At 35.3% G+C, this 26,171-nt stretch overlaps 1 protein-coding gene across 2 annotated transcripts in view; it reads right to left on the bottom strand.

Annotated features, from left to right (window-relative positions):
• Positions 1-26,171, bottom strand: part of TMTC2 (transmembrane O-mannosyltransferase targeting cadherins 2) — a 446,120-nt gene that overhangs the window by 60,497 nt on the left and 359,452 nt on the right. For both annotated transcript variants that reach the window (XM_019039349.4, XM_063694185.1), the window contains 2 exons: positions 23,509-23,623; positions 12,710-12,773 (listed from right to left, as the gene is read on the bottom strand). In XM_019039349.4, the coding sequence (XP_018894894.1) occupies positions 12,710-12,773; positions 23,509-23,623 (179 nt within the window). The remainder of the gene's footprint in view (positions 1-12,709; positions 12,774-23,508; positions 23,624-26,171) is intronic.

Genomic DNA, 26,171 nt, shown 5'->3' with positions numbered 1-26,171 from the left:
ACCCACCCAAGGAGAGTCTGGGCTCAGACACGCCTAGCCCTGCCCCCACTTGATGGTCCCAGCAGGAGACCAACCAGCACAAAAAGAGTGCATTAAACAACCAAAGCTAAGAACCCTCAAAGAGTCCATTTCACCTCCACCAGAACAGGTGCTGGTATCCATGGCTGAGAAACCCACAGATGGTTCACATCATATGACGCTGTGCAGACAACCCCCAGTACCAGCACGGAGCCTGGTAGACTGCTGGGTGGCTAGATCCTGAAGAGAGACAACAATCACTGCAGTTTGGCTCCCAGGAAGCCACATCCATAGGAAAAGCGGGAGAGTACTACATCAAGCGAACACCACGTGGTACACAAGAATCTGAACAGCCTTCAGCTCTAGGCATTCCCTGTCACAGAGCATACCAAAATGAGAAGGAACCAAAAACCAACCCTGGTAATACGCCTAAACAAGGCTCTTAAACACCCCTCAAAAATCACACTAGTTCACTAGCAATGGATCCAAACCAAGAAGAAATCCTTGATTTACCTGAAAAAGAATCCAGGAGGTTAGTTATTAAGCCAATCAGGGAGGCACCAGAGAAAGACAAAGCACAATGCAAGGAAATCCAAAAACTGATATAAGAAGTGAAAGGAGAAATATTCAAGGAAACAGAATAGCAGAAAGAAAAAACAATCAAAAACGCAGGAAATTATGGACATACTTTTAGAAATGAAAAATGCTCTGGAAATTCTCAGCAATAAAATTGAACAAGTAGAAGAAGGAAATTCAGAGCTCAAAGACAAGGTCTTCAAATTAACCCAATCAAAGACAAAGAAAAAGGAATAAAAAAATATGAACAAAGGCTCCAAAAAGTCTGGGATTATGTTAAACGACCAAACTTAAGAATAATTGGTGTTCCTGAGGAAGAAGACAATTCTAAAAGCTTGGAAAACATATTTGGGGAAATAATCAAGGAAAACTTCCCTGGCCTTGCTAGAGACCTAGACATTCAAACACAAGAAACACAAAGAACACCTGGAAAATTCATTGCAAAAAGATTTTCACCTAGACACATTGTCACATCAGGTTATCCAAAGTTAAGACAAAGGAAAGATTCTTAAGTGCTATGAGACAGAAGCACCAGGTAACCTATGAAGGAAAGCTTATCAGATTAACAGCAGATTTCTGAGCAGAAACCCTATAAGCTAGAAGGGCTTGGGGCCCTATCTTCAGCCTCCTCAAACAAAACAATTATCAGCCAAGAATTTTGTATCCAGCAAAACTAAGCATCATATGAAGGAAAGATAGTCTTTTTCAGACAAATGCTGAGAGAATACACATTACCAACCTACCACTACAAGAACTGCTAAAAGGAGCTCTAAATCTTGAAAAGAATCCTGGAAACACATCAAAACACAGGATCTATGAAACAAAAATACATGTTAAAAAGCAAAAACAAAAAAACAAAACAAAACAAAAAAGTACACAGGCAACAAAGAGCACTATGAATGCAATGGTACCTCACATTTCAACGTTAACATAGAATGTAAATGACCTAAATGCTCTCCTTAAAAGAACCGCAGAATGGATAAGAACTCACCAACCAACTATCTGCTGCCTCAGGAGACTACTTAACATATAAGGACTCACATAAACTTAAAGCGGTGAAAAAAGGCACTTCATGAGAATGGGCAACAAAAAATGAGCAGGTGTAGCTATATCAGACAAAACAAATTTTAAAGCAACAGCAGTTAAAAGAGACAAAGAGGGACATTATATAATGGTAAAAGGCCTTGTCCACCAGGAAAATATCACAATCCTAAACATATACACACCAAACACTGGAGCTCCCAAATTTATAAAACAATTACTAATAGACTAAGAAATCAGACAATAACATAGTAATAGTGGGGGACTTCAATACTCCACTGACAGCACTAGACAGATCATCAAGACAGAAAGTCAACAAAGAAACAATGCATTTAAACTATACCTTGACACAAATGGACTTAACAGATATATACAGAACATTACATCCAACAACTGTAGAATACACATTCTACTCAACAGCTCATGGAACTTTCTCCAAAATAGACCATATGATAGGCCATAAAACGAGCCTCAATAAATTTAAGAAAATTGAAATTATATCAAGCACTCTCTCATACCATAGTGGAAGAAAGCCGGAAATCAACTCCAAAAGGAACCTTCAGAACCATGCAAATATAGAAATTAAAAACTTGCTCCTGAATGAGCACTGGGTCAAAAACAAAATCAAGATGGAAATTTAAAAATTCTCTGAACTGAACGACAATAATGACAACCTATCAAAACCTCAGGGATACAGCAAAAGCAGTGCTAAGAGGAAAGTTCATAGCCCTAAGTGCCTACATCAAAGAGACTGAAAGAGCACAAATTGACAATCTAAGGTCACACCTCGAGGAATTAGAGAAACAAGAACAAACCAAATCCAAACCCAGCAGAAGAAAGGAAATTACCAAGATCAGAGCAGAAATGAAATTCAATTTCAAATGAAACTGAAACAATAAAACAATAGAAAAGATAAATGAAACAGAATGCTGGTTCTTTGAAAAGATAAATACAATTGATAGATCTTTAGCAAGATTAACCAAGAAAAGAACAGAGAAAATCCAAATAACCTCACTAAGAAAATGAAACAGGAGCTATTACAACTGACACCACCGAAAATACAAGAGATCATACAAGGCTACTATGAACACCTTGACACACATAAATTAGAAAACCTAGAAGAGATGGATAAATTCCGGGAAAGATACAACCCTCCTAGCTTAAATCAGGAAGAATTAGATACCCTAAACAGACCAATAACAAGCAGCGAGATTAAAATGGTAATTAAAAAATTACCAAAAACAACAACAAAAAAATCCAGGACCAGACAGATTCACAGCAGAATTCTACCAGACATTAAAAGAAGAATTGGTACCAATCCTTTTGAAACTATTCTACAAGTCAGGTAAAGAAGGAACCCTTATGAAGCCAGCATAACCCTAATACCAAAACCAGGAAAGGACATAACCAGAGAAGAAAACTACAGACCAGGCCCGGCACAGTGGCTCACGCCTGTAATCCCAGCACTTTGGGAGGCCAAGGCGGGTGGATCACGAGGTCAGGGGATCGAGACCATCCTGGCTAAAACAGTGAAACCCCGTCTCCACTAAAAAATACAAAAAAAATTAGCCAGGCATGGTAGCGGTCGCCTGTAGTCCCAGCTACTCGGGAGGCTGAGGCAGGAGAATGGCGTGAACCCAGGAGGCAGAGCTTGCAGTGAGCCAAGATAGCGCCACTGTACTCCACGTCTAGGCGACAGAGTGAGACTCTGTCTCAAAAAAAAAAAAAAAAAAAAAAAAAAAACAACTACAGACCAATATTCTTGATGACTATTGATATTAAAATCTTTAACAAAATACTAGCTAACCAAATCCAACAACATATAAAAAAGATAATCCACCATGATCAAGTGCATTTCATATCAGGGATGCAGGAATGGTTTAACATACATAAGTCAATAAATGTAATACACCACATAAACAGAATTAAAAACAAAAATCACGTGATTATATCAATAGATGCAGAAAAAGCATTCGACAAAATCCAGCATCACTTTATGATTAAAACTCTCAGCAAATTGGCATACAAGGGACGTACCCTGTGTAATAAAAGCCATCTATGACAAACCTACAGCCAACATAATACTGAATGGGGAAAAGTTGAAAGCATTCCCTCTGAGAACTGGAACAAGACAAGGATGCCCACTCTCACCACTACTCTTCAACACAGTACTGGAAGTCCTAGCCATAACAATCAGACAAGAGAAAGAAATAAAGGGCATCCAAATCGGTAAAGAGGAAATCAAACTGTCACTGTTTACTGAGGATATAATCATTTACTTTGAAAACACTAAGGACTCCTCTGGAAAGCTCCTAGAACTGATAAAAGAATTCACCAAAGTTTCTGGATATAAAATTAGTGTACAAAAATTAGTAGCTCTTCTATACACCAACAGCGACCAAGCAAAGAATCAAATCAAGAACTCAACTCCTTTTACAATAGCTGCAAAAAAATAAAATAAAATACTTAGGAATACATCTAACCAAAGAGTTAAAAGACCTCTAAAGGAAAACTACAAAACACTGCTGAAAGAAATCACAGATGAAACAAACAAATGGAAACACATTCCATGCTCATGGATGGGTAGAATCAATATTGTGAAAATGACCATACTGCCAAAAGCAATCAAAAAATTAAATGCAATCCCCATCAAAATACCACCATCATTCTTCACAGAATTAGAAATAAACAATTCTAAAATTCATAGGGAACCAAAAAAGAGGCTGTACAGCCAAAGCAAGACTAAGTAAAAAGAACAAACCTAGAGGCATTATACTACCTGATTTCAAACTATACTCTAAGGCCACAGACACCAAAACAGCCTGGTACTGGTATAAAGATAGGGACACACACCAATGGAACAGAATAGAGAACCCAGAAATAAACCCAAACACAGCCAATTGATCTTCGACAAAGCAAACAAAAACATAAAGTGGGGAAAGGACACCCTTTTCAACAAATGGTGCTGGGATAATTGGCTAGCCACATGTGGGAGAATGAAACTGGATCCTTATCTCTCACCTTACCCAAAAATCTACTCAAGATGGATTAAGGACTTAAACCTAAGACCTGAAACTATAAAAAATCCTAAAAGATAATATTGAAAAAAAAAACCCTTCTAGGCAAGGATTTCATGACCAATAACCCAAAAGCAAATGCAATAAAAATAAAGATAAATAGCTGGGACCTAATTAAACTAAAGAGCTTTTTTTTGCACAGCAAAAGGAACAGTCAGCAGAGTAAACAGATGATCCACAGATTGGGAGAAAATCTGCACAATCTATACATCTCACCAGGGACTAATATCCAGAATCTGCAACAAACTCAAATCAGTAAGAAAAAATCAAACAATCCCATCAAAAAATGGGCTAAGGACATGAATAGAGAGTTCTCAAAAGAAGATATACAAATGGCCAACAAACATATGAAAAAATGCTCAACATCATTAATGATCAGGAAAATGAAAATCAAAACCATACTGCAACACCACCTTACTCCTGCAAGAATGGCCATAATCAAGAAATCAAAATATAGTAGATGCTGGCATGCATGTGATGAACAGGGAACATTTCTACACTGCAGGTGGGAATGTAAACTAGTACCACTACTATGGAAAATGGTGTGGAGAGTCCTTAAAGAACTAAAAGTAGAACTACCATTTCATCTAGCAATCCCACTACTGGGTATCTACTCAGAGTAAAATAAGTCATTATCTGAAAAAGGTATTTTTATAGTGGCACAATTCACAATAGCAAAATTTTGGAACCAACCCAAATGCCCATCAATCAATGAGTGGATAAATAAACTGTGGTATATGTATGTGATGGAATACTACACAGCCATAAAAACAAATGAATTAACAGCATTTGCGGTGACCTGGATGAGACTGGAGACTATTATTCTAAGTGAAGTAACTCAGGAATGGAAAACCAAACATCGTATGTTCTCAATGATATGTGGGAGCTAAGTTATGAGGACGCAAAGGCATAAGAATGATACAATGGACCTTGGGAACTTGTGGGGAAGAGTGGGAGGGGGGCGAGGGATAAAAGACAACAAATATGGTGCAGTGTACACTGCTCGGGTGATGGGTTCACCAAAATCTCACAAATCACCACGAAAGTACTCATGTAACCAAATACTACCTGTACCCCAACTTACGGAAAAATAAATAACAAATAAAAAAATAAATAAAATATATGGATGTATTTGTAACTGAAAAAACCAGTCAAGGTGAAATATATATGTGCAGTATTAAAACACATTTTACTCATAAAGTCAATCTGGTGATTCTGGGATCCACATAAAATCAATGCCTAAAAGTCAGAAGACATATGGTATGTAGTGTTCCCACATCACAGAAGCTTGTGGAAGGTTTTGGGAAAGGCCATGTGGTTCCTCCCCCATTTACAAGCAGAAATGTGGTTTAACTGCTTCCCAGACAAATTATTATTAACCTTGTCATTTTTTTCCAACAATGTAATAATCCTTTATATGTTAAAATCTGAATCTGTCCCATTAAACTTGGTTTTATGTTTTTTTGTTCTAATTAGGGTTGAACAATATCTTTCCCATTAGAACATACATATATAGGTGGGAAATTTTATATCCTTTCAATTAATAATAGCTCAATTAAATAATTAATCTTTTCCCCCAGAGCTCAGTCTTAGTGGTTATTTCCACTCCACAGTCATTCCCCTACTACCATATTCACCATAAAAATGATAGTCAAATTGAAAGTAATACATTACAGAATATGTGGACTACCTCATAACACAGCTGCTTTTTGTCAATAAGCTCATTTATTTGATTCTTCTCTTCCCGTGTTTCTCAGTTTAATCTTTTGACATATAATCATTGCTAAAGAGCCCAAATGGATAACACTGGCTTTGGTTTTATAATAATGTTCTGAAATAATTTATGTTCTAAGTACCTGGGAAAGACATAATGCATATATGAAGTTCTCTATTGATAACATAATCCTTGAAAGATATTCTCCTTTTAATTCATATATACTAAATACACATGGAATATTTATAAAATATTCTAAATATTAGAAATGCAAAATGCAAATACAACAGTTAGCATATAAATCAGCGAGCTGAGTCCAAACTAGAAGTAATCTACCAGTGATCACCAAAAAAATGTGTCCTCATTGGTACTTATTTATTCCATGTAGATAGTACAGGCCTGCATCAAATATTACCTACTGTGCTCCTCAGAACATGCAGTTGTCCATGAGTCTTTAACATAAAATTCTATCCTTTCTTCCCCCACAGGATTAGCAGATAACCAAATGACCATAACTTAAATAATTTACTACCTAAAGTTACCTCCCCTCTATTTCTAGTTTTGTTTTCCCCTCTGTATCTTCACAGTCTCCTTTTTCTTCTTCAGTCACTGGGGAGGAAGCAATCCTTAAATATCTCTGATATTTCCTTTGCACCCCCCCTCACCTTGGACACATTTTCAGTCTCATATTCACATGCACACACACATTTTTAGTATCCTATTTAACACACAGACACAAACATCTCAACATGTATCTTTAATTTGTAATAAATTCGAATATTTATTTCCAAACATCATTACTGCATAAGTCTTACACCACCCACTTCCAATTCTCCATTTCCTTAACTGCTCACATCACTTATGTGAAACTGCACTCCCAAAGGGCACAAATATCCTTACTCTCAGAAGTTGATGGAGTTTTTCTGTCCTTGTTTTTCTTTACCTTTATACAGCAGGGTTCCCTGCTCATCAACTTTGGTTTCCATGCCCTGTCACTGTCTTGGCTGCCTTCCTTATTCTAAATTTAAAATGTAGAAATTCCCAAATACCTGAAATTGATTCTCTTCTCTTTTGTATATTCCCTCCATTGTTGATGTTACCCACTTATTTGGTACCATTTCCTTTTTGCAAATGACTCCCACATCTCTATCCCTAACTATGGCCTTTCTTCTAACTCCTTCCTTGATAGGAATGCCCCATGAGAATATTACAGTAAGCAAATTCTCTCACTCAGAATTTGCTCAGTCTAAACATTTTGTTCTTAGAATAAATAAAGCCCTCTGATTACAATTTTTTTATATTTGTGGTATTTCTTTTCTTCCAGGTTACCTAAAATCAAAATTTTGGAACATATATGGTGGCCAACTAATTATCTTAATCACATCTTTTGAAATAATCTATTGCTTAATTTATCTTTATGTTCTTTTCCATTCCTCTCAATTTCTGTACTTTAGTTTCACTACCTTATGCCTATACTATTACCATGACCTTTTATTTAGTTTTCCCAAGGCTGTATCTCCCAACTCTATTTCCTCAAACACAACCGACATTTTTCATTTCATCATATAAATCTCCATCCTAAATTACTATTTTCATTATGTCACTTTGCTTAATAACATTTTAAAATACAAACTCCACATTTTTAGTATGGTATCCACTACGTTTCATGTAGTTTTATGCTAGTTTCCATTTCTATCTTCCCCTATACCCTTCCTTTCCGTACCCTCCCCTTGCCCTAGTTCATGTGTATAGTTCTCCCTACCAGAATTCTCTCCTTGTTCTTGCTAAAATCCTTACTTATAAGCATCCTATCATTTCAACCTTCTTTTAGCTTGTCAACTGTGACTCAGTGCCTCTTCAGCTCAATCCAGCTGAATGTCATTGCTCTCTCCTGTGCGCTTTGCTTACACCTAGCTCATGTGTCTCACAAAGCACTTATTAGATGCCATTATTTACTGCCCTGATGTTTGAGGATTGAGATTCCAGTGTTCTCTCCTCTACTCCCTCCCCACATTAGATTGTACATTTCTTAAGGACGAGGTTAATTTTTCATAACTTTCAAATCCTACTACATTTGGCACAGTCTTACATAAAGCTGGAACTTGATAAAAAATTAGTTGAATAAATTCATACTAAAAACAATTACATTCCCCAAAATACAAGATGTACAGATCTATCATTGGTAATTACCCTCTTCTAATTCTAGAGTTTACTAAAAGCCAAGTAAAAGCAGGTGACTTTGTACTATGCAAATTTCCCATTCTTCACATTAACCATTTTTTAAAAATCCATAAGTTAATGCAGAATTTGGCTTAATTCCCACAGGAAGAACAAAGCAGTTTCATTTAATATCCCCTCTAGTCCTTGAGAGTCAGCATTTTTTCATGCCCATTAGTGAGAGAGAAGACAGAGAACACTGTTGTCTATTTAAAGTAACCTCCAAAGGAAGGTCAATTTATTTAAAACAAAAAAAAAATTAAAACTAAAAAAACTTAAAATGGCAATTTCGGTAAGGAGTTTTCCTATTATAGAAACATGTTTTAATGTATTATACGGTTTAATTTTAGGACAATCAGCCCCAAAAATCAAGTAAATAAAATTTTAAAATGGTAATGGTGTCATTTTGTAATAAATAGACTTCTCTAACTATGTATTTTGGTAAACGACAAGGTATTAAACATCTCTGATAAAGAGACAGTATCAGAATATAAAACTTATTTTGTGCCTGTTAATTTAGACATCTTTCATTATTTTAGTATTTGATCACTGGAATTCTTTGTATATAAAATGATGCAAAAATACATTTAACAATTTCAAAGTAAATTATGTGGAAAATATGGCTTTCATATCATAGAAAAAATAAAGAAATTCATCATGGGACATATTGAAGAAATGGAATAGGTATTTTATTAAGAAAGAATATCCTACAGACAATCAGCAAGCTTTTTAATGTGACTGTAATGAAGGTTGCAGCTTCGTATTTTACTTTGTATAGTAATGACCTGACATGAACATTGCAGAAACATTCACAGAATATCCCACATACAGCTACAGATTTTTACCCTCTCAGGGGTACTTAAAAATAGAAGAAAATGCTTTAGAAGAAAAATTAAGAGTAAGATTAGATTACTGTGTAGGGGATAAAACTAGAAAAGACAATGGAACTATTTAAATAGAAGACTGGAGTTGAAGTCTGTTCGCTATGCTATCATATAGGCAGGTAACAAATTAAGTTAAAAGCAGAGAAATAACAAAGAATGTTTTTTATGAATAAAGGTAATAAACAGCTATGAACAGGATAAATGTTAAATGAATGCTTTAATTCAGATCACATGTGTCATTGCTAATAAATCATTACACGGTTATTGTTTAAATAGGTCTCTTCATTTCAGAACAGAAATTTATATTACTATCTTGTCTGATCTTGGAAGCTAAGCAGGGTTGGGCTGGTTAGTACTTAGATGGGAGAAATTTAATTATTGCCATGGTTTGTATTTTATCACTGTTTCCTCTGTGCTGTGGTGTTTTACTCACCTAGACCACATACTGTAAGTCAAAACACAATTCTGAAAATAGATTAGGAAAAAACCACATCTGTTGATCCATCAATGGTAACATCATTTATTTACTGTTAAATATGAACATTTTATTCTATCCCATCCATTTAAAAAGTATTGTTGCCAGATAAGGAAAGTATCATTTGAATAAACATTTTCAAAGGCAGTCTGCAGCGGGTTTATGAAGAAACATTTTGAGGGTTCAGAAAAAAAGGGCTTTGAGCTGGAGATTAAATACTGATTTTATGATTTGGTTAGTCTTTTAAAATTAACCATTTCACAAATCAGACTCAAGTCTTGTAGTATCCAAGTGTCTTTCATTTTTTAGTTCAGGTCAGATAGCTCAGGTAGTTCTTCTCTCAAGAATCCACTGTAATATGCTGAAGATGATCATTTGACCAACCACTTGACCAAAACTCAACATGATACTCAAGTGACTAGTATTCAAAAAACAATTGCATTTAACTATCATGAATTATGTATATTCACAGCATTCTAGTAATGTGAAGGCAATAAAAAAAAAAGAAAAAGAAAAACTCTGATCTCTGCCTTTAATGAAGTTGTAATAATAAGACTTCAAATTCAACCCTTTTCCTAGAAATACTACACAAAGCTGCCCAACTAGGGCATTTACAAAACCATGCCTAGTGCATGCCAACCCGTTCCCTGCTGTAACTCTTAACCCACTTGTGCTGCTCTAGCTTTCTCCAAAGCACTTATCACTGTCTGACATACTAGCTCCTTCTCCTCAGACTAGATTGTAGCTCCTAACCATTTTGTTCACTGCTGTATAGCCACTGCCTAAAGTAATACCTGGTACTCTGTAAATATTACTGAATAGATAAAATGACCATCATTATTTAGGTTTTCCAAATTTCTGGCTTGCCTTTCCTCTCTAAGATATTTTCCACCAAGCTTTCTCTTACGCATTCAGTGGCCTGGGTTACAGTGTGATTCCATTTAGTTTTGATGGTGGGTGAGTTATTAACTTCTCAGCCCTTCCACAGAACAGGGATCACAAAGGTATCTGTGGGTTGTTGTGAGAAATGAAGTACTTAGCACAGTGCTTAGCACATAATAATAAGTGCTCAATAAATTTTAGCTGTCATTGTTCTTAACATGATTATTATTTTCTTCTGTTGCAAACTGCCTATCAATTCTTGAAACATCTCATAATTAATGTGACAGCATTCAGAATAGCCACCCAAAGTATGGTTCCTTGTAATACTTAGTATTTTAAGCTGAAAAAAAAACAAAACTGCAGAAGAAGGAAGGTCATTTTATAACTTTCTCCCTCCCTTCTCCCCTGTAGTAGGTAATAAGACCCTCATTAACACTTTATCTCTGAATACACAGGGAAAAAGAGAAGAAGAACAAACAGGACTTTCTAAGTTCCTCCCAATTGATTACCATGAGATCATAACCTTTTGTCTTCTAATCATACTTCTGCATGATGTCTATAAAAAATATTTTCCTGGGTCATCATTTCTGAAGGCTCCCATATCAGGTAAAATGAATATTAAATACATTTGTATGCTTTTCTATTGTTAATCTCTCTTTTGTTTTAGGGGTCTCAGCCATGAGCCTTAGGATGCTTAAGAAAAAGATATATTTTTTTGCCCCTACAAATAAAACTTCGAGGTGTTGAGATTCAGGGCTAAGGTTGCAAGTGGATGAATCTCCTGAAAAGAAAAATAGCTACCTCCCACATAGGTCTCTTTCAGGGAACATTAATCCTCCTCTTTTGTGCTCCCAGAAGACTGTATATACCTCTGTATAAGAATCACTACACTGTATTTCAATTAGTTGATTGTGTTCAGTCTTGTCTGCTACACTGTGTGGTCCTTTAAGATACAAAATCTCTGTATTCTACCACAAAGCAGGCACTCTATAGATGCTTGCCCAATGGATGAGTTACTATAAAGAAATGAGACTGATCCCATTATTTGCACTCACATCACATGTGCACTTTCATTACTGTTTCAAAATTACATTTCCCAATAGATGGTCTTGATGTGAAGAACAGGGTAGAAGATTTTAGCATTGGCGAGAGATGCAGAAGGTATATGAAAATAAAAGCAATGTGTTGGAGTTCAGAGATGTGTTGCAAATAAAATGTGCTTAGAAGACCGAGGCAAAACCAGTTCTTATTTTCTTATAGATGGTTACTCTATTTCAGTAGAAAAGATCTAATTTATATCCATCTTACTTTATAGAAGCATGATTACCCAGAGAAAAATTGTAATAAAAACATTCTTGATAAAGTTGAAAAGCACAGTTATTAGAAATGAGGGCTGTGGAATAGAAAAGAGGCATACAGCTTGAGGTCTGACTATATATGAGAATCAAACAATAATAGGTATTTAATGCCACAGCCAAAAAAGCCTTCAAGGAATTGATTTTAAAAGTTATCCAAATACAAAGTATTTAGAGTGATGCTAAAGCCAGTGTTCAAGTGATAAAAATCTTATGTTGCTTTATACAGGCTAGAAGACAGCAAATCTACCTCTAGAAAAAGAAGCTTGAGGCCGGCAGATTTTACTGTTGAATTAGCTGTTCAGTAGGTATTCAAAATAAGAGATCAGAGAGAGAAAGGGAGAAAGAAAAAACAAAACAAAACAAAACAAAAACCAAAAAACCAGTATCATGATGCTTCTATGTCTTACACCTATCATATGCTTTGAGTCTATCCCTCTGAAAATGTTTCTCATTAGGGAAGTACTTACATTAGGCCTCAGCCTGGCTGCCAGATCATAATACTTCTCGGCTGCTTCATTGAGGCTAGCCTGTCTGTGAAAGAAAAAGTAAAATAAAACTATATCATATATTTTAGAATTACAAATAGGATCACTGTGCAGCAAAATAATGTTAATTTTTAAAAAAATTCTGGTCACACCAAACAATAAATTGCCCAAGCAGAAAAAGACTTAAAAATTGAGTGTTTGCTTTGCACTTGTTAATGTATTTAAGGCATTATAAATAGTATCTTAACATAATCCTATTCAGTGGGTGTTATTTCACATTTACATATTAGGAATTAGAAAAGTTATCCTACTTTTCCATGCAAAACTAGGTAATATATTATAGTGGTGGGGTTCTCCAGCATCAACATGATACCCCAGAAAAATCTCAATTTTAAAAATAAATTGTCAAAATTAGTAATTATTGTTTTCGTTTTATGAAAACAGTAAAGATCTGCAGGACTTTCAAAATTCCACATCTGTCTAGAAAGATACTTTCTTTCCAGTATGGGGGGAACTTTCCATGTTTTTCTGTGTAGTTAACAGAAAAAATAAAAAGTCCAGATTATGTGTCCCCTTGGACTTTGGACACCAGGGTTATAGTACATGACTTAACCTCAGCTAAATGGATGTTCTCGTTACTTAGGACTTTCATTCCTAAGTGACAGAAAGATGAAAGGATGGCCAGAATTCATTCGCAATGGTAGAAGCAATGGGACTATTTACTAGCCAGACTCTTCCTGTAAAGAACTGCTTTTGTACATCTCACTTCTGGGCCACTGAGGCTACCTTGTTTCCTGCCGATTTAAGCCTTCCAGCTTACAGTGAATTCTGTAGCTCCCATAGCCTTCAAATAGCTACAGTCAGTTTCTCTTGCTCACAGCCAAATCCTGTAAGTAGTGCAACTGACTTGTACAAATAAGATGTGCACTGAAATTTACAGACAGATTTGTTCACTGCCTATTCCTGTGATTCACAGAAAAGACCTAGGTTCACCCCACTCATTACCAGAAGCAGGGTTCTAAGGAAGTCCAGCCAGTCGTTCTTTAATATACAATATATTTTTTGATCATATCATGCTGCTTCAGAAGACCTTCTAAGTTGGCAGGTAATAAGATCTAAGAAGCTTGCGGAGGTTGAGCTGGAATCTGGTGACAATATTTGAAGGGTACAGAAAAAATGCTACAGGAAAATGCCAAATTCAATTTCAGATGATGTATATAGCATATCTATGATGTGACAATAATATAAATGGCTGGGGGTCCTGCAGTTAAAACGGAGTGGTGTTCTCTTGAAGCTGTGATGTAGAGAAGCTATTGAGACAAGAAGATGACAGGAAAAGGATGAAGAGAACACAAAAATTAACTTTCTCAATTAGAAAAACATATTCAAGTTTTAAAAGAGAAGGTTAACTAGCCATATCTATAAAAGTGAATTTGTACTTTGGTCAAGCCAAATACAAACTATAAAAACATACCCCATGCGACCATATAAATTATGGAAATAACTGAAGATAACATCTCTCTGGAGTGTAGGACATATTTTTCTAATTTTTCAATGAAAAATAATTAAAAACACTGCTATTTTTAATAGAGGTTATAAAGAAAGTAAAAACCCTTGACCTAAGGCTCTACTGGACCCATGACATGTTACAACGTGCTGTTGCAACTTCTAGTCTCATAAATGTTAAAGCTCAATTTCAATGTCAAGAGAAGTACTTTGGTTTGGTATGAAACAGTAAAAATTCCCTCACTAGGGTATTTAATAAAGGTTCCCTCCACCAAATTATAGAATCAATTTGGTACAGATTCATTTGGAAATCTGAACCAGAATTCATTAGGTCATGCCCTGGAAAGGTTTTCTCCTGAGGAAAATAAAAGGCATGCAGGTAGGAAATTGGAGTAACTTAATACTACAAAGAAGTCAGTTACTTTGAAGTGAGATCAACCAATAGATGCCCAACATGGAAAAGTATAGCTACTATTAATATTCATCTTTATGGACATTTAATCATGAGGTAGATAAGGATCAAAAGAGAAACTGGGGAATCCATCAGATAAAATGCCTTGAAAATAATAATAAACTCAATTTTTAAAAGGTTTTACTGCCCCCCAAAATGGTTATTAGTTTTTAAAGTCTTCGTATTATTCAGTGCTTTAGTTCTCAAAGGAAATATATAGGTTAGGAAACTTAATTTCTTAAGCTAGAAGTAGAATTGATGAAATTCTGAAGAGGTGGGAAAAAAACCCCACTAGGATTTATTATATATGTCATATAACTACGCAAATTAATTTTCACTCTAGGACCTTGCTTCTAATATTAAACAGTCTTTATAAACTACTAATCAGCATGTGTTTATGGCAGAACATGGAAAACTGTAGGGAAAAGAATACGTCAGTTGCACCCACGGAATGCTCATTTATATCCCCATTTTATTCTCTAGACAAAGGACAATAACTCATGAGGAAGTGTCCAATGTCCATTTTACAGTGTTTGCTGTATTTCATACACGGCTCTGCACACAGCATCCTGGGAGCACTTAATAAATCTTACCTGTAGGGATGATTGAATCATAAATCAATATTTGAAAAGTAAAGAATTTAGCAGTATTCTGCCAGTTGCTTAGAGATTCTACTAAATATTGTCAAGAACTTCAACCATAAGATTGTTAGGGACTGATCGCAGGACTCAGGTTCCCGAGACTATTAAAGCAGACAATAAAATAACACTTCCTGCATACTCGTATCCCTTCTTCCTTCCCTATTTCTTTTTTGGGACAGAAAATTTCTAAATCCTCTATCCAGGAATAGATTATTTCATTTACCAGTTAAAATACCACCATGAAGCAATTATTATTATTAACCACATTTTAAAAACGAGGATAATGCAAAAACAGTGCCAGATACTCACTTTCTTACTTCCTGAAATATCTCATTTTTAAAAGCTCACAATTAGATACAGTGGAAACTTTTCCCAAGTGTCCAAGTATTAAGAGAAGGCTTTGAAGGTGGGTGAAGAGGAAAGCTGTGGCCCTGCAAGAAATCTTGCTGGCCAGATGTAAACAACTTTGCATTCTAACCAAAACACACTTTACAAAGCCAGGAATGAGGTAGTGAGAAGGAAAAATCATTCATACCAGGAACCCACAATGGATCCAGATGGGCAACTTGCTCCATTTAACATGCCACCCTAGGAGTCAACGTTGTTATGTCACATATCTGGAGCATTAAATATTTAATCCCTATGCCAACAATAGACAACAACTGGAGACTCAGACGGAGGCTCCTTTCTCATTACCAACTCCTACCCATCATAGCTGTTGGGACCTCCCACTCTTCACATTACCTCTGGTCTCTCAGGGCCAGGAAGGGTAAGGAAGAAGAAAAAAGTCCACACAGTATTTGTGAACTGGACTAGGAAGTAAACCCTGAATTCCCAAGAAATCACTGGAGTGAGTTGATTATATTTTAAGTCTTTAGATTCAGGGTTTTTTGTTTTGTTGGTTGGTTTTGGCTTTTTGCCATCAGTGAAAATGTACTCTCAAGATCGAAAGCAAACAGACAATAACAAAACTCATAAACAAATTTCATCATTTGCGTACTGCGGAATTCCATTTTTGTACATGGGACTATAAAATTTGCATCTGTTAAATATATGTATTTCTTATATCTAATTCCACTCCCTGGTGTTATTTTAGAAAAGTATATTTTGGAACACATGTTTATGGCCCAACAGTCTTATAAAGAAAGATGTAAAGAGAAAGTTGGGAATCAATAATGTAATAGAATAACAACTTAATATACCCTATGAAATGTCTGAAGCGAATCTGATTGAAAGAACCACTTACAATTAACCACATTTTTATGTATTCTGTGAGAATTATAAAATTGCTAAATTTAAAATTTCTTCTTTAGAAATATAAATAATAAAAACTAGTGGCATTTAGAAGTAAAACTCTCTAACTACAATTATTAATAGTTGTGAATTGTCAATTTGAATTAAAAATTAATATAAAAACCACGGATACATACAAAAGATAATATTTCAGTAAAGTCTTGGTAATTATTTTCAAGAATAGCTTATGAGCATTTTTTTTTTTTAACTGGAGAGAGATTGTTGTTCATGTAACATAAAAACAGAGGAAAATAGCTGGGTTTTCCTGGATTCTTGCCAGGCTCTGATGCTTAGTTTTAAGTTACTCAAAGCAGTACTAAATTTTAATTCTAGTTGATATGTTATACAGTAGGAACAGAAGTAGAACTGAAATAATCAAAGACATAAAAATGTACAGAAGATCTTAAAATAGTGAAACCAGAGTCATACATATGTAAAAAACAATGGAGCAGAAAAGATCCTTGCAATGAAACTTCTACAATAAATTGTTTATGACCATTAAGCCTTCTTAGATGAAAACTTCTCTGTCAAGACACCGAAAATGGCTTCTGAATTTTAAAGGAAAAGAGTAGAGCGGTAAAGAAAAAGTGTAGCAGTAAGAAGAAAAAACTACGCTGACAATATAATTTTTTAAAAAGTCCCTCTGAGAAATTCCTTGATGCCCCATGACAGTTTAAGACTATTCTTTCACGGCCTCAAACTGTTCAGGGGCTGCTAAGGGCAGAGTTAAACCCATATCTAGAAAGATTATATAATTATGTGTAGTGGGAAAAATTAAAAGAGAGGGTATGTGTATCGGCAATGTCAACTGTTATATTCACATGTAGTAAATTACCACTTAGGTTCAAGGTGTAATGTTTGGATGAGGAGAAGGAATTGCGATGGGTGAAAGGGAAACGGCAGGATAGAACTTGCCTGAAGTGGTGGTCCAAGAATCAACATTCTAAGCTTCTGCTGGGATTTGCTAGAAGTGTAAAATCACAAGTACTACCCCAATCTACTAAATCATAGCATGCATTTTAACAACATCCCCAGGTGTTCACTTGCACATTAATACTGGAAAGGCACAGGGTTGAAAGACGCCCACCTTCAACCTCATCTGCCACCCCACTTTGCTCTGAAGACCCTATGGTCCATTACAGCATGGTTGAAATAAGAGCCTTGTGATTGTAAATTGGAAGTAAAATATAACTGAAAAATCCAGTGACTTTCGCGTGGTTTTGGTAAGTTTGGAAGTGTTAAGGAAGAAAATGTATGGTCCAGAGGGCGCTGGAAATATATACACATATCCCCAAGATACACACACATGTAAGCACACACAATCTGATTTGTGAAAACAATTTGATTCTGTTTTTTTTCTCATTTAAGAATTTAAATTTTATGTGACTTCCAGTAGAATGTATAAAGAAGTTAGCATTTCTAAATTTTATGTTTTCAATATATTGATTACATAATATTCTGTGATTTGAATATAAAAATTAAAAGATAATGATTCTTTCTCATATATTCACTCTGCTCTCTAGAAATTAGGGAAGAAATTAAACCAGTTGGTATGGTAGAGTTTTGCTATTTTTACTACCTTTGGGGAACAGTGATAGTTTCCACCCTTAGGCCTAGAAAAAAGGAAAGTGCACACGTCTCAGCTGCATGCGTGACCCACATCAGAGACTAAATCATGATGATACTTCTAAAAATGTTAATATCTCTTTGAGAATACAAACTTGGAGTTCTCTCTCCAATGACTCTGTCTACTTTATAAAATTTATTATAAAAGTATAATTTAATAATATTGGAAAGCCCTCACTACTGAGCATTTATTTACACATTTCACAATCTGTTACTCTGTAAATTGTTTTCTCTATCAATAAAGTTAAGAATCATAGCATGTAAGCCATCAGTCAGGTGTAAAATATGAGGGAGCCAATGTGACAAAGTAAAAACAGTATCATACTACATTAAGCCTTAACCCCTGCTTTACCAATGGTAAATACAGAGAAGAGTATTGACTTTGAGTCTCAGTATGCTCATCTATAAGATAGGAAGATTTATAATGTTTACTTCACAGATGTACACTCAGAGGTAACAGAATGACAGACATAAAAGCAAAGTATAGTGCCAGGCAGACAGAAGATGTTTGAACAAATGCTACTTTTATCCCTTACCCTGTAAGTAGATTAAACACACATACATACACACACACACACACACACACACACACACACACACACACACCCCTTCCACTAGAGCCTATGAATGCTGTAAACCATGTAAAGTTTGTTTTTAGTGCCTCTGTATTTCCTCTCAGATATCAAATATCTTCATGTACTCTCCAGCTTCCAGTTCTTCGGAAAAGCTGAATAAATCCATTCACAGAAAATGTTTCTAATAGAATAAATGATTCAATAGTTTCTTCTCATAACGCTATAGATATAACTCTACTGTGTTCTAGCATTTTAAATTCATTTATTTTCCTTTAATGATAACCAATCTGCTTTTTTATGCTCTCATCTGGAAGCATCTAGTAACTTTTCACTTTGTTTGAAGTACTAAAAATGTCACCATGTATTGTCAACATTCTTTATGAGAGGCCACTCAACATCTGTGATCATCTTCCCTATGAATACATTTGGTAATCAGCCAGAACAAGGATCCCACATTCTCAAGCAAGGCAGAAGCCAGAAATTCACTGATCTTTGGTTTAGCACAGGACTCAGTTTCCACTCATCAGATGCAATCTCAAGAGAATGGAATTCAGAGGTAAGCATAATGGGAAGCAGCTAGGCCCAGGAGAATCATCTTCTAATAAATGTGATGCACACTCTGCTGGGTTCCTTGTGGGTGATGGTGGCACAGCTCCTGAACTGTAAAAGCTGCTGAGCCCAAGGGAATTCTGGGTGGTTGGGAATTATTCCTAGCTGTGTAGAGTAGAGCTCCCAACCCCACTGGTAGAGTCTGTAGGTTATAGAACACTCTTTAAAAAATCTTGTTGCTGCACAAAATAGCAAGAATGATTCTTTAGTACACAACTAAAAGCTGGTCTTTACATGAAAACAGCTTAGAAACAAACCATTTTCATTGATTTTGCCTTCATTATGATGAATGAAGATCATCTTACTTTGGAAATTTTCTCTATCTCTGGATAATTCTTTATCTACTGTATGCTCTTTTTCAGAAAATTCTGTTCTTATTAACATTTACATATACACAAATTATATATAGCATGTATGCTATATAAAACTACATGCACAAATATACAGTATGTAATTATGCATATTTATGCATAAATAAAACTATCATATTATGTACACTATATATATAAATGACATATAATTATATACACATATATAATTATGAGCATATATAGTATGTGGAACTATACAAACATATATATAATTACAAGTGTAATTACTTATAATTATGCATGTGAATTCCCAATCTATCCTCCAATCTTTTATTCAGTCACCATTTTCATGTTTTTAGTATTTTGCATCAATTTCTGGGGAAATATTTATAGCTTCTAGTTAAATTATTAGCTCATTAATTGTACACTACCTCCATTGCTGTTATACATTCAGAGACCCTATTAATCTCTTAGTAATCTTTTCCCGACATTATAATGTTCCTCTTTCTACTTACCTATTTCTTTGCACAGACATATTTTGTATCAGCTAAGTTAGGTTATACTTTGGGAATAAACACCTTCTAAGTCTCACTGAATTAAGACAACAAAGTTTACTTCTCAATCATTGAACCTATCTAACGCAGGTGAGGAGGGAGGTTTGTCTCTCTTTCGTCACTTAGGGATCTACGTTTCCACAATTTCTAAGTCAGAGAAAGGGAAAAGCACTGAGTCTTAGAGCTTTGGCTCAAAAATGCCATACATCACATTCACACACATTCACTGACAAATAAGAGGCATGCAGGACTTCAGCTTCAAGGAAGGCAGGAAAGTGCAATCCTACTGTGGTTCTCTAAAACAAAGGGCCAAGCAAACTTTCTGAATGACATTAATACTACTTCCACCTCAGAGTGTTCTTGTGAAGCACTTTGATGACAGGAATTTAGAGACCCTCTAACAGGCTCTTATGTTTTTAATGTAAACCTGCTTCACTGAGGCCCTTTATTTTGATACCTCTGACTTGTCATTCTTATCTGAACTGCCAAATTGAATAACATATTTCAAAACTTTATATTAGCTTATCCTACAGAGAAAGATCTTTGTCCATTTCTGGTAGCTGGAATGGGTCTATTGGAAATTTCTCAAATTTCAAACCTCTTGAAGGTCCCAGTAAGATAAATATTTGCCCCTTGATGGCTGGCCTCAGGATCTCACTTCTTCCAATCTAATCTCATTCAGATGGAATGACAATTTTTTTTTTTTTGCTATATTTGTAATGAGTAGCTCCCGCTCCCCTCCCCCCATTTATAGATTCTTTTGGTCATTACATTGGAAATTTGCCAAGAAAAGGTAAGTTAAATCAGTATGTTGAAACCTTTTCTTGAACTATAACTTTCCCTAAATTGCTGATTTGGGATAGTGGGTAAACCACTTATCCAGCGAACCAAGTGAGACACAACCAGGAGACACCCAGTCTCTCTCACACCCAAATGGTCACTAAACCCTGTCAATTTTGTCTCCTAAATATCTCTCAAAAGAACATAGTTCCTGAGGAAAGAATATCAAACTTAATTTAGAACTATGTGGCATCGCCCCCAGGAGAAAATTTACATGTAACATTAAATAAGCAAAATTTTGATAACCGACCATTTTGACAAAAGCATATTCAAGGGGAAACCAATAACCTTTCTTACTCCTTTAGGCAAACAAAGCCCTGAATGTTCTCAACTGATAAGAAAACAGACTGGTATTCAGCTTGACAGCAAGCACTGCAGAAATGCTTGAATTTGACAGAGGTGAAAAACAGAAAAGCTAAGTAAAAACATTCACGAAGACTGCCATCCAGTTGAGTAGGAGAAAGTCAGGCTGCTGTGGTCACTCTTGAAGTCAATATAGGAGGGTACCGACTGACTGCAACTTAATGATGGATGCAGACCAGAGAAAGCCGGAGAGGAGGTTCTGAAAATAAATCCTAAAGATTTCCTCACTGCCAGTATATAACAAAAACTTTCCACTGGTTTCTAGCACTAAGGCAACTAAGAAAAAATCATAAGTGATGTCTTTAACAAGGACTTTATTTTGTAATACACTTATAATGGGTTTCTATTGGTAGACCTTGAATTTCAGACATGGATTTAATATGTAGCAAAATGCCTTGTTGATAAAAGCATCTGTTATTATCAAGATGAATTTGCCTGTGTGTATTTGTGCTTCCCCATTCTTGCAAATTGTTTATTGTGGCTGCAAGCATAGTGTTTTATTCATGAGGAACAAAAAGTCCTTATCTCTGTAACAGTACCTAACCTTGTCACACAAATTGAGGTGTCTTTTAAAAATTATCTTTGCATTGAAGGCTCTTGCAGATTGGTTTCAGTTTATTTTATAAATATACCAATAGTCAATTGAATCCTGATTTCCCTTTGTAGGTGTCAGCTTTCTTGAGTTCATCACAAAACAAGTACTTTAGGGATGCTAACATTAATGTTGAATGATGACATTCAACTAAAATGTCTCTGTATTATTTTTTATAACTACAGGTGAATCTACAATCATCTTAAAAGCTAAAAAAAATAGTCCTTCTACTTTTTTCAAATGTCCTCATTTTAAAACCATCCAATTGTGAACCAACTTCTCTGTTATTATTCTTCCCTTGTAAGAGTAATCTATGTAATTACAAATCTATCCCTGGAAGCCACGCACAGAGACGACAGTATAGAAGTCATTTAATGAAGCATTTAAGTAGGGATTTAATGAAGTGATATTCAAGTAAGAATATGGGAGGAGTTATATGTACATATATATATAACTAACATGACAAATAATGCTTTTTAAACAATGATATAAATCATTTGATTAAAACCAGTTAAAAACATCCTCCTTTAATCTAAAGAACCATTTATGGATGTATTGACTTTCTTTATATTCACACACAAAAAAACCTGATAATCTGGCCTTATATTTTAGTTTTTTTGCTCTCATTGTAATTAGCCTTTGTAATAGTCTTCTGAAAACAGAAGAATTAAAAGTTAAAAAAAATGTATTGTTTCACGACAAACAAATAGTGTTGATCACAGGGCTATTTTGAGAATTTCATGGGCCTTAAGTATACTTGTATTTGATAATCCTCTCCACTATTAAACATTAAAATGTATCCACATGCCACAGTCAGTATAATTAACATAAAAACACAAATATTGAGATGCAGTTTATGACATAATGTTTTGCTTTGGAGACATTTAATTAGACATGTATTATATTCCATTTTGCAGTTTCCTTTTTGTATTTTATGACTAGCAGTTTTTAGAGGGAAGGGAAAGGAGGTCGCAGTAATTTTCAGAAAGTCCTAAAAACTCATATGCCCTACACATGGTGCACATAGACCAGGGGAGTCCAATCTTTTGGCTTCCCTGGGCCACATTGGAAGAACTGTCTTGGGGCCACACATAAAATACAGTAACACTAATAATAGCTGATGAGCTTAAAAAAGAAAGAAAGAAAAAGCAAAGTACCTCATAATAACGTTTAAAGAAAGTTTATGAATTTGCATTGGAATGCATTCAAAGCTGTCCTGGGTCACATGTGGCCCGTGGGCCACCAGCTGGATAAGCTTGAATAGCCTATAATGAATACAATATTTCTAATTTTTTACATAGTTAAGCAGCGTGATTGACTCACATTGAGAATGTGGAATAAAGTGTATGATGGGAAAATTCGTATAATTAATTACCTTCTCAAAGCCTAGGCTTTGAGGCATAGCAGCAAAAAAACTAACCTGAGCATGTGGGCAGCATTGAAGACAACATCAAACTCTGTGCTGTCTAGTTCAGCTGCTTTTTTTGCCATCTCAGCTGCTTCTATGAGACGAGCTTCTTCCAGAAGAAACTGACCTGAAAAGTATAAAAACCAGTGAGCTTCAACTCAGAAAATCCCATGAAACAATAAAGCTGTTATTAAAGAAAAATAAGTACAGTGGTAAAGGTGATTTGAAGCTAAGATTTAATAACATACTCATTATTTAGAGATTATTTATATGCCTTTTGCTTAACTATGGAACATTTCAAGGTTTCTATTTGCTAATTTAAACATTTTTTCTTCTTAAAAAGAAATCGTCTATAGACTATTCAGCAAGATATACGATGAATAAATTTAAAGCTATATTACAAATATGAGTTGAGCTGATTTCCATTGTTATTACATTAAAACAGCTCCTGTCTCTGACGCATATGTACAAACAGGTATATTCATATTGACGAATATGCATTTCTCATATTTAATATTAAATTACTGATAAACATAGGAAGGTAGGTTAAGCATTAATTTACTCAATTAGATTTAATAATAATTATGGAATAAATATTAACAAGTTCAGATTTGTGAGATTACTTTCAGGTTAGCTTTACAAGGTTAGAATTACTGCAGACAGAGTCACAGAACTCTTTCAACTGTACCTCAAAAATTATTATATAATGCTATCCCAGAAACATATTGTGAGGGTAAAGAAAACAAAAGTTAGGCCCAATTTTAATGCCATAAATATACAGACAGAGACAATAGGCCACTTTTTTAATTGAGATTGAACAGTAACGGTAGTAATGCTAAGCCTTATCTGATACGGATATTCAAATAAAAACCAAATTAAAGGATGACAAACATACGCTGAAGCCATCCATATAGTTGCCAGGTTTTTCAAGTTGTGGTATAATTATTATCTCTTCCTGTTTGAGGTTTCATGTTTGTTTAAAGTTCAAGAATTTAAAAGTACTAAAAATCGTTATAAAAATGATTAAGTTCTGAGTTGCACACAAAAACATAAAACTTTGAAAATGTCAAGAAGACATATACACAGCCAACAAGCATGTGAAAAAATGCTCAATATCCCTAATCATTAGAGAAATGCAAATCAAAACCACAATGAGATACCATCTCACACCAGTCAGAATGGCTATTATTAAAAAGTCAAAAAATAACAGATGCTGGCAAGGTTGCAGAGATAAGGGAAGGCTTATACACTACTGGTGGGAATGTAAACTAGTTCAGCTTCTGTGGAAAGCAGTATGCTGATTTCTCAAAGAACTTAAAACAGAATTACCATTTTACACAGCAATCCCATTATTGTGTACATATGCGAAATAATAGAAATCGTTCTATCATAGACACAAGCATGTATATGTTCATTGTTAACAGTAGCCACAATAGCAAAGACGTGGAATTAACCTAAATGCTCATCAATGGTAGAATGGATAAAGAAAATGTGGTATACACACACCATGGAATACTATGCAGCCACAAAAAAGAATGAGATCATGTCCTCTGCAGTAACCTGGGTGGAGCTGGAGGCCATAATCTGAAGCAAACTAACACAGGAACAGAAAACCAAACACCACCATGTTCTCACTTATAAGTGGGAGCTAAACGTTGAGTACATGTGGACACAAAAAGGGAACAATGGACACAAGGAGCTACTTGAGGGTGGAAGTTGGGAGGGGGCAGATCAAAAAACTGCCCCTTGGGTACTATACTTATTACTAGAGTGATAAAATAATCTGTCCACCAAGCCCTTGTGACACACAATTTACCTACATAGCAAACCTGCACGTGTATCCCACACATGTACCATGCATGTGTAACCTGTATGTGAACCTAAAATAAAAGGGAAAGATAAAAACAAAAAAAATAAAAATGCTAAATGCTCTCTGGTGGCCAAAGAGCCCATTATTTACTGTTTACTTAATGAATATTACAAATTGTCTTCTAACGCAAAAGACCATTTCTTCAATAAAAAAGAAATACCTCTATTTTAAGGATTTAAAATAAACCATAGCTGGCTGGACGCAGTGGCTCACGCCTGTAATCCCAGCACTTTGGGAGGCCAAGGCAGGTGGATCACCAGAGGTCTGGAGTTCGAGACCAGCCTGGCCAACATGGTGAAAGCCAGTCTCTATTAAAAATACAAAAATTAGCCGGGCACAGTGGTGGGTGCCTGCAGTCCCAGCTACTAGGGTGTCCGAGGCAGGAGAATTGCTTGAACCCGGGAGGCGGAGGTTGCAGTGAGCTGAGATTGCGCCACTGCACTTCAGCCTGGGCGACAGAGTGAGACCCTGTCATTCATTCATTCATAAATAAATAAATAAATAAATGTCACTGCTTGCATTTAAGTATTTCTAAACTTCAGTTAGTAAACAATGCTGAGTAAAGGTAAGCCTACGATTATAAAGACTTTCTGTTTTTTTCAAAAGCAAGCGACAAAATTTTAAGACTAAGACTTGGAGATCATTCATCTATTTCTACAAGAAGTTTCATATCACTTTCTTAGTTTGTCGCCTAACATTCTGTGGCTTTCTTATCTCCCAGAACAAATAAACATTAATTCTTGGGTTAGAAAATTAAGAAAACAGAATTATAAATAAGTTACATTTATAAATAAAAAACACATTA

Source organism: Gorilla gorilla, chromosome 10 (genome assembly GCF_029281585.2).
Source record: "Gorilla gorilla gorilla isolate KB3781 chromosome 10, NHGRI_mGorGor1-v2.1_pri, whole genome shotgun sequence".
In the NCBI taxonomy this organism is placed as follows: domain Eukaryota; kingdom Metazoa; phylum Chordata; class Mammalia; order Primates; family Hominidae; genus Gorilla; species Gorilla gorilla.
This window is presented reverse-complemented; position numbering and strand designations above follow the sequence as displayed.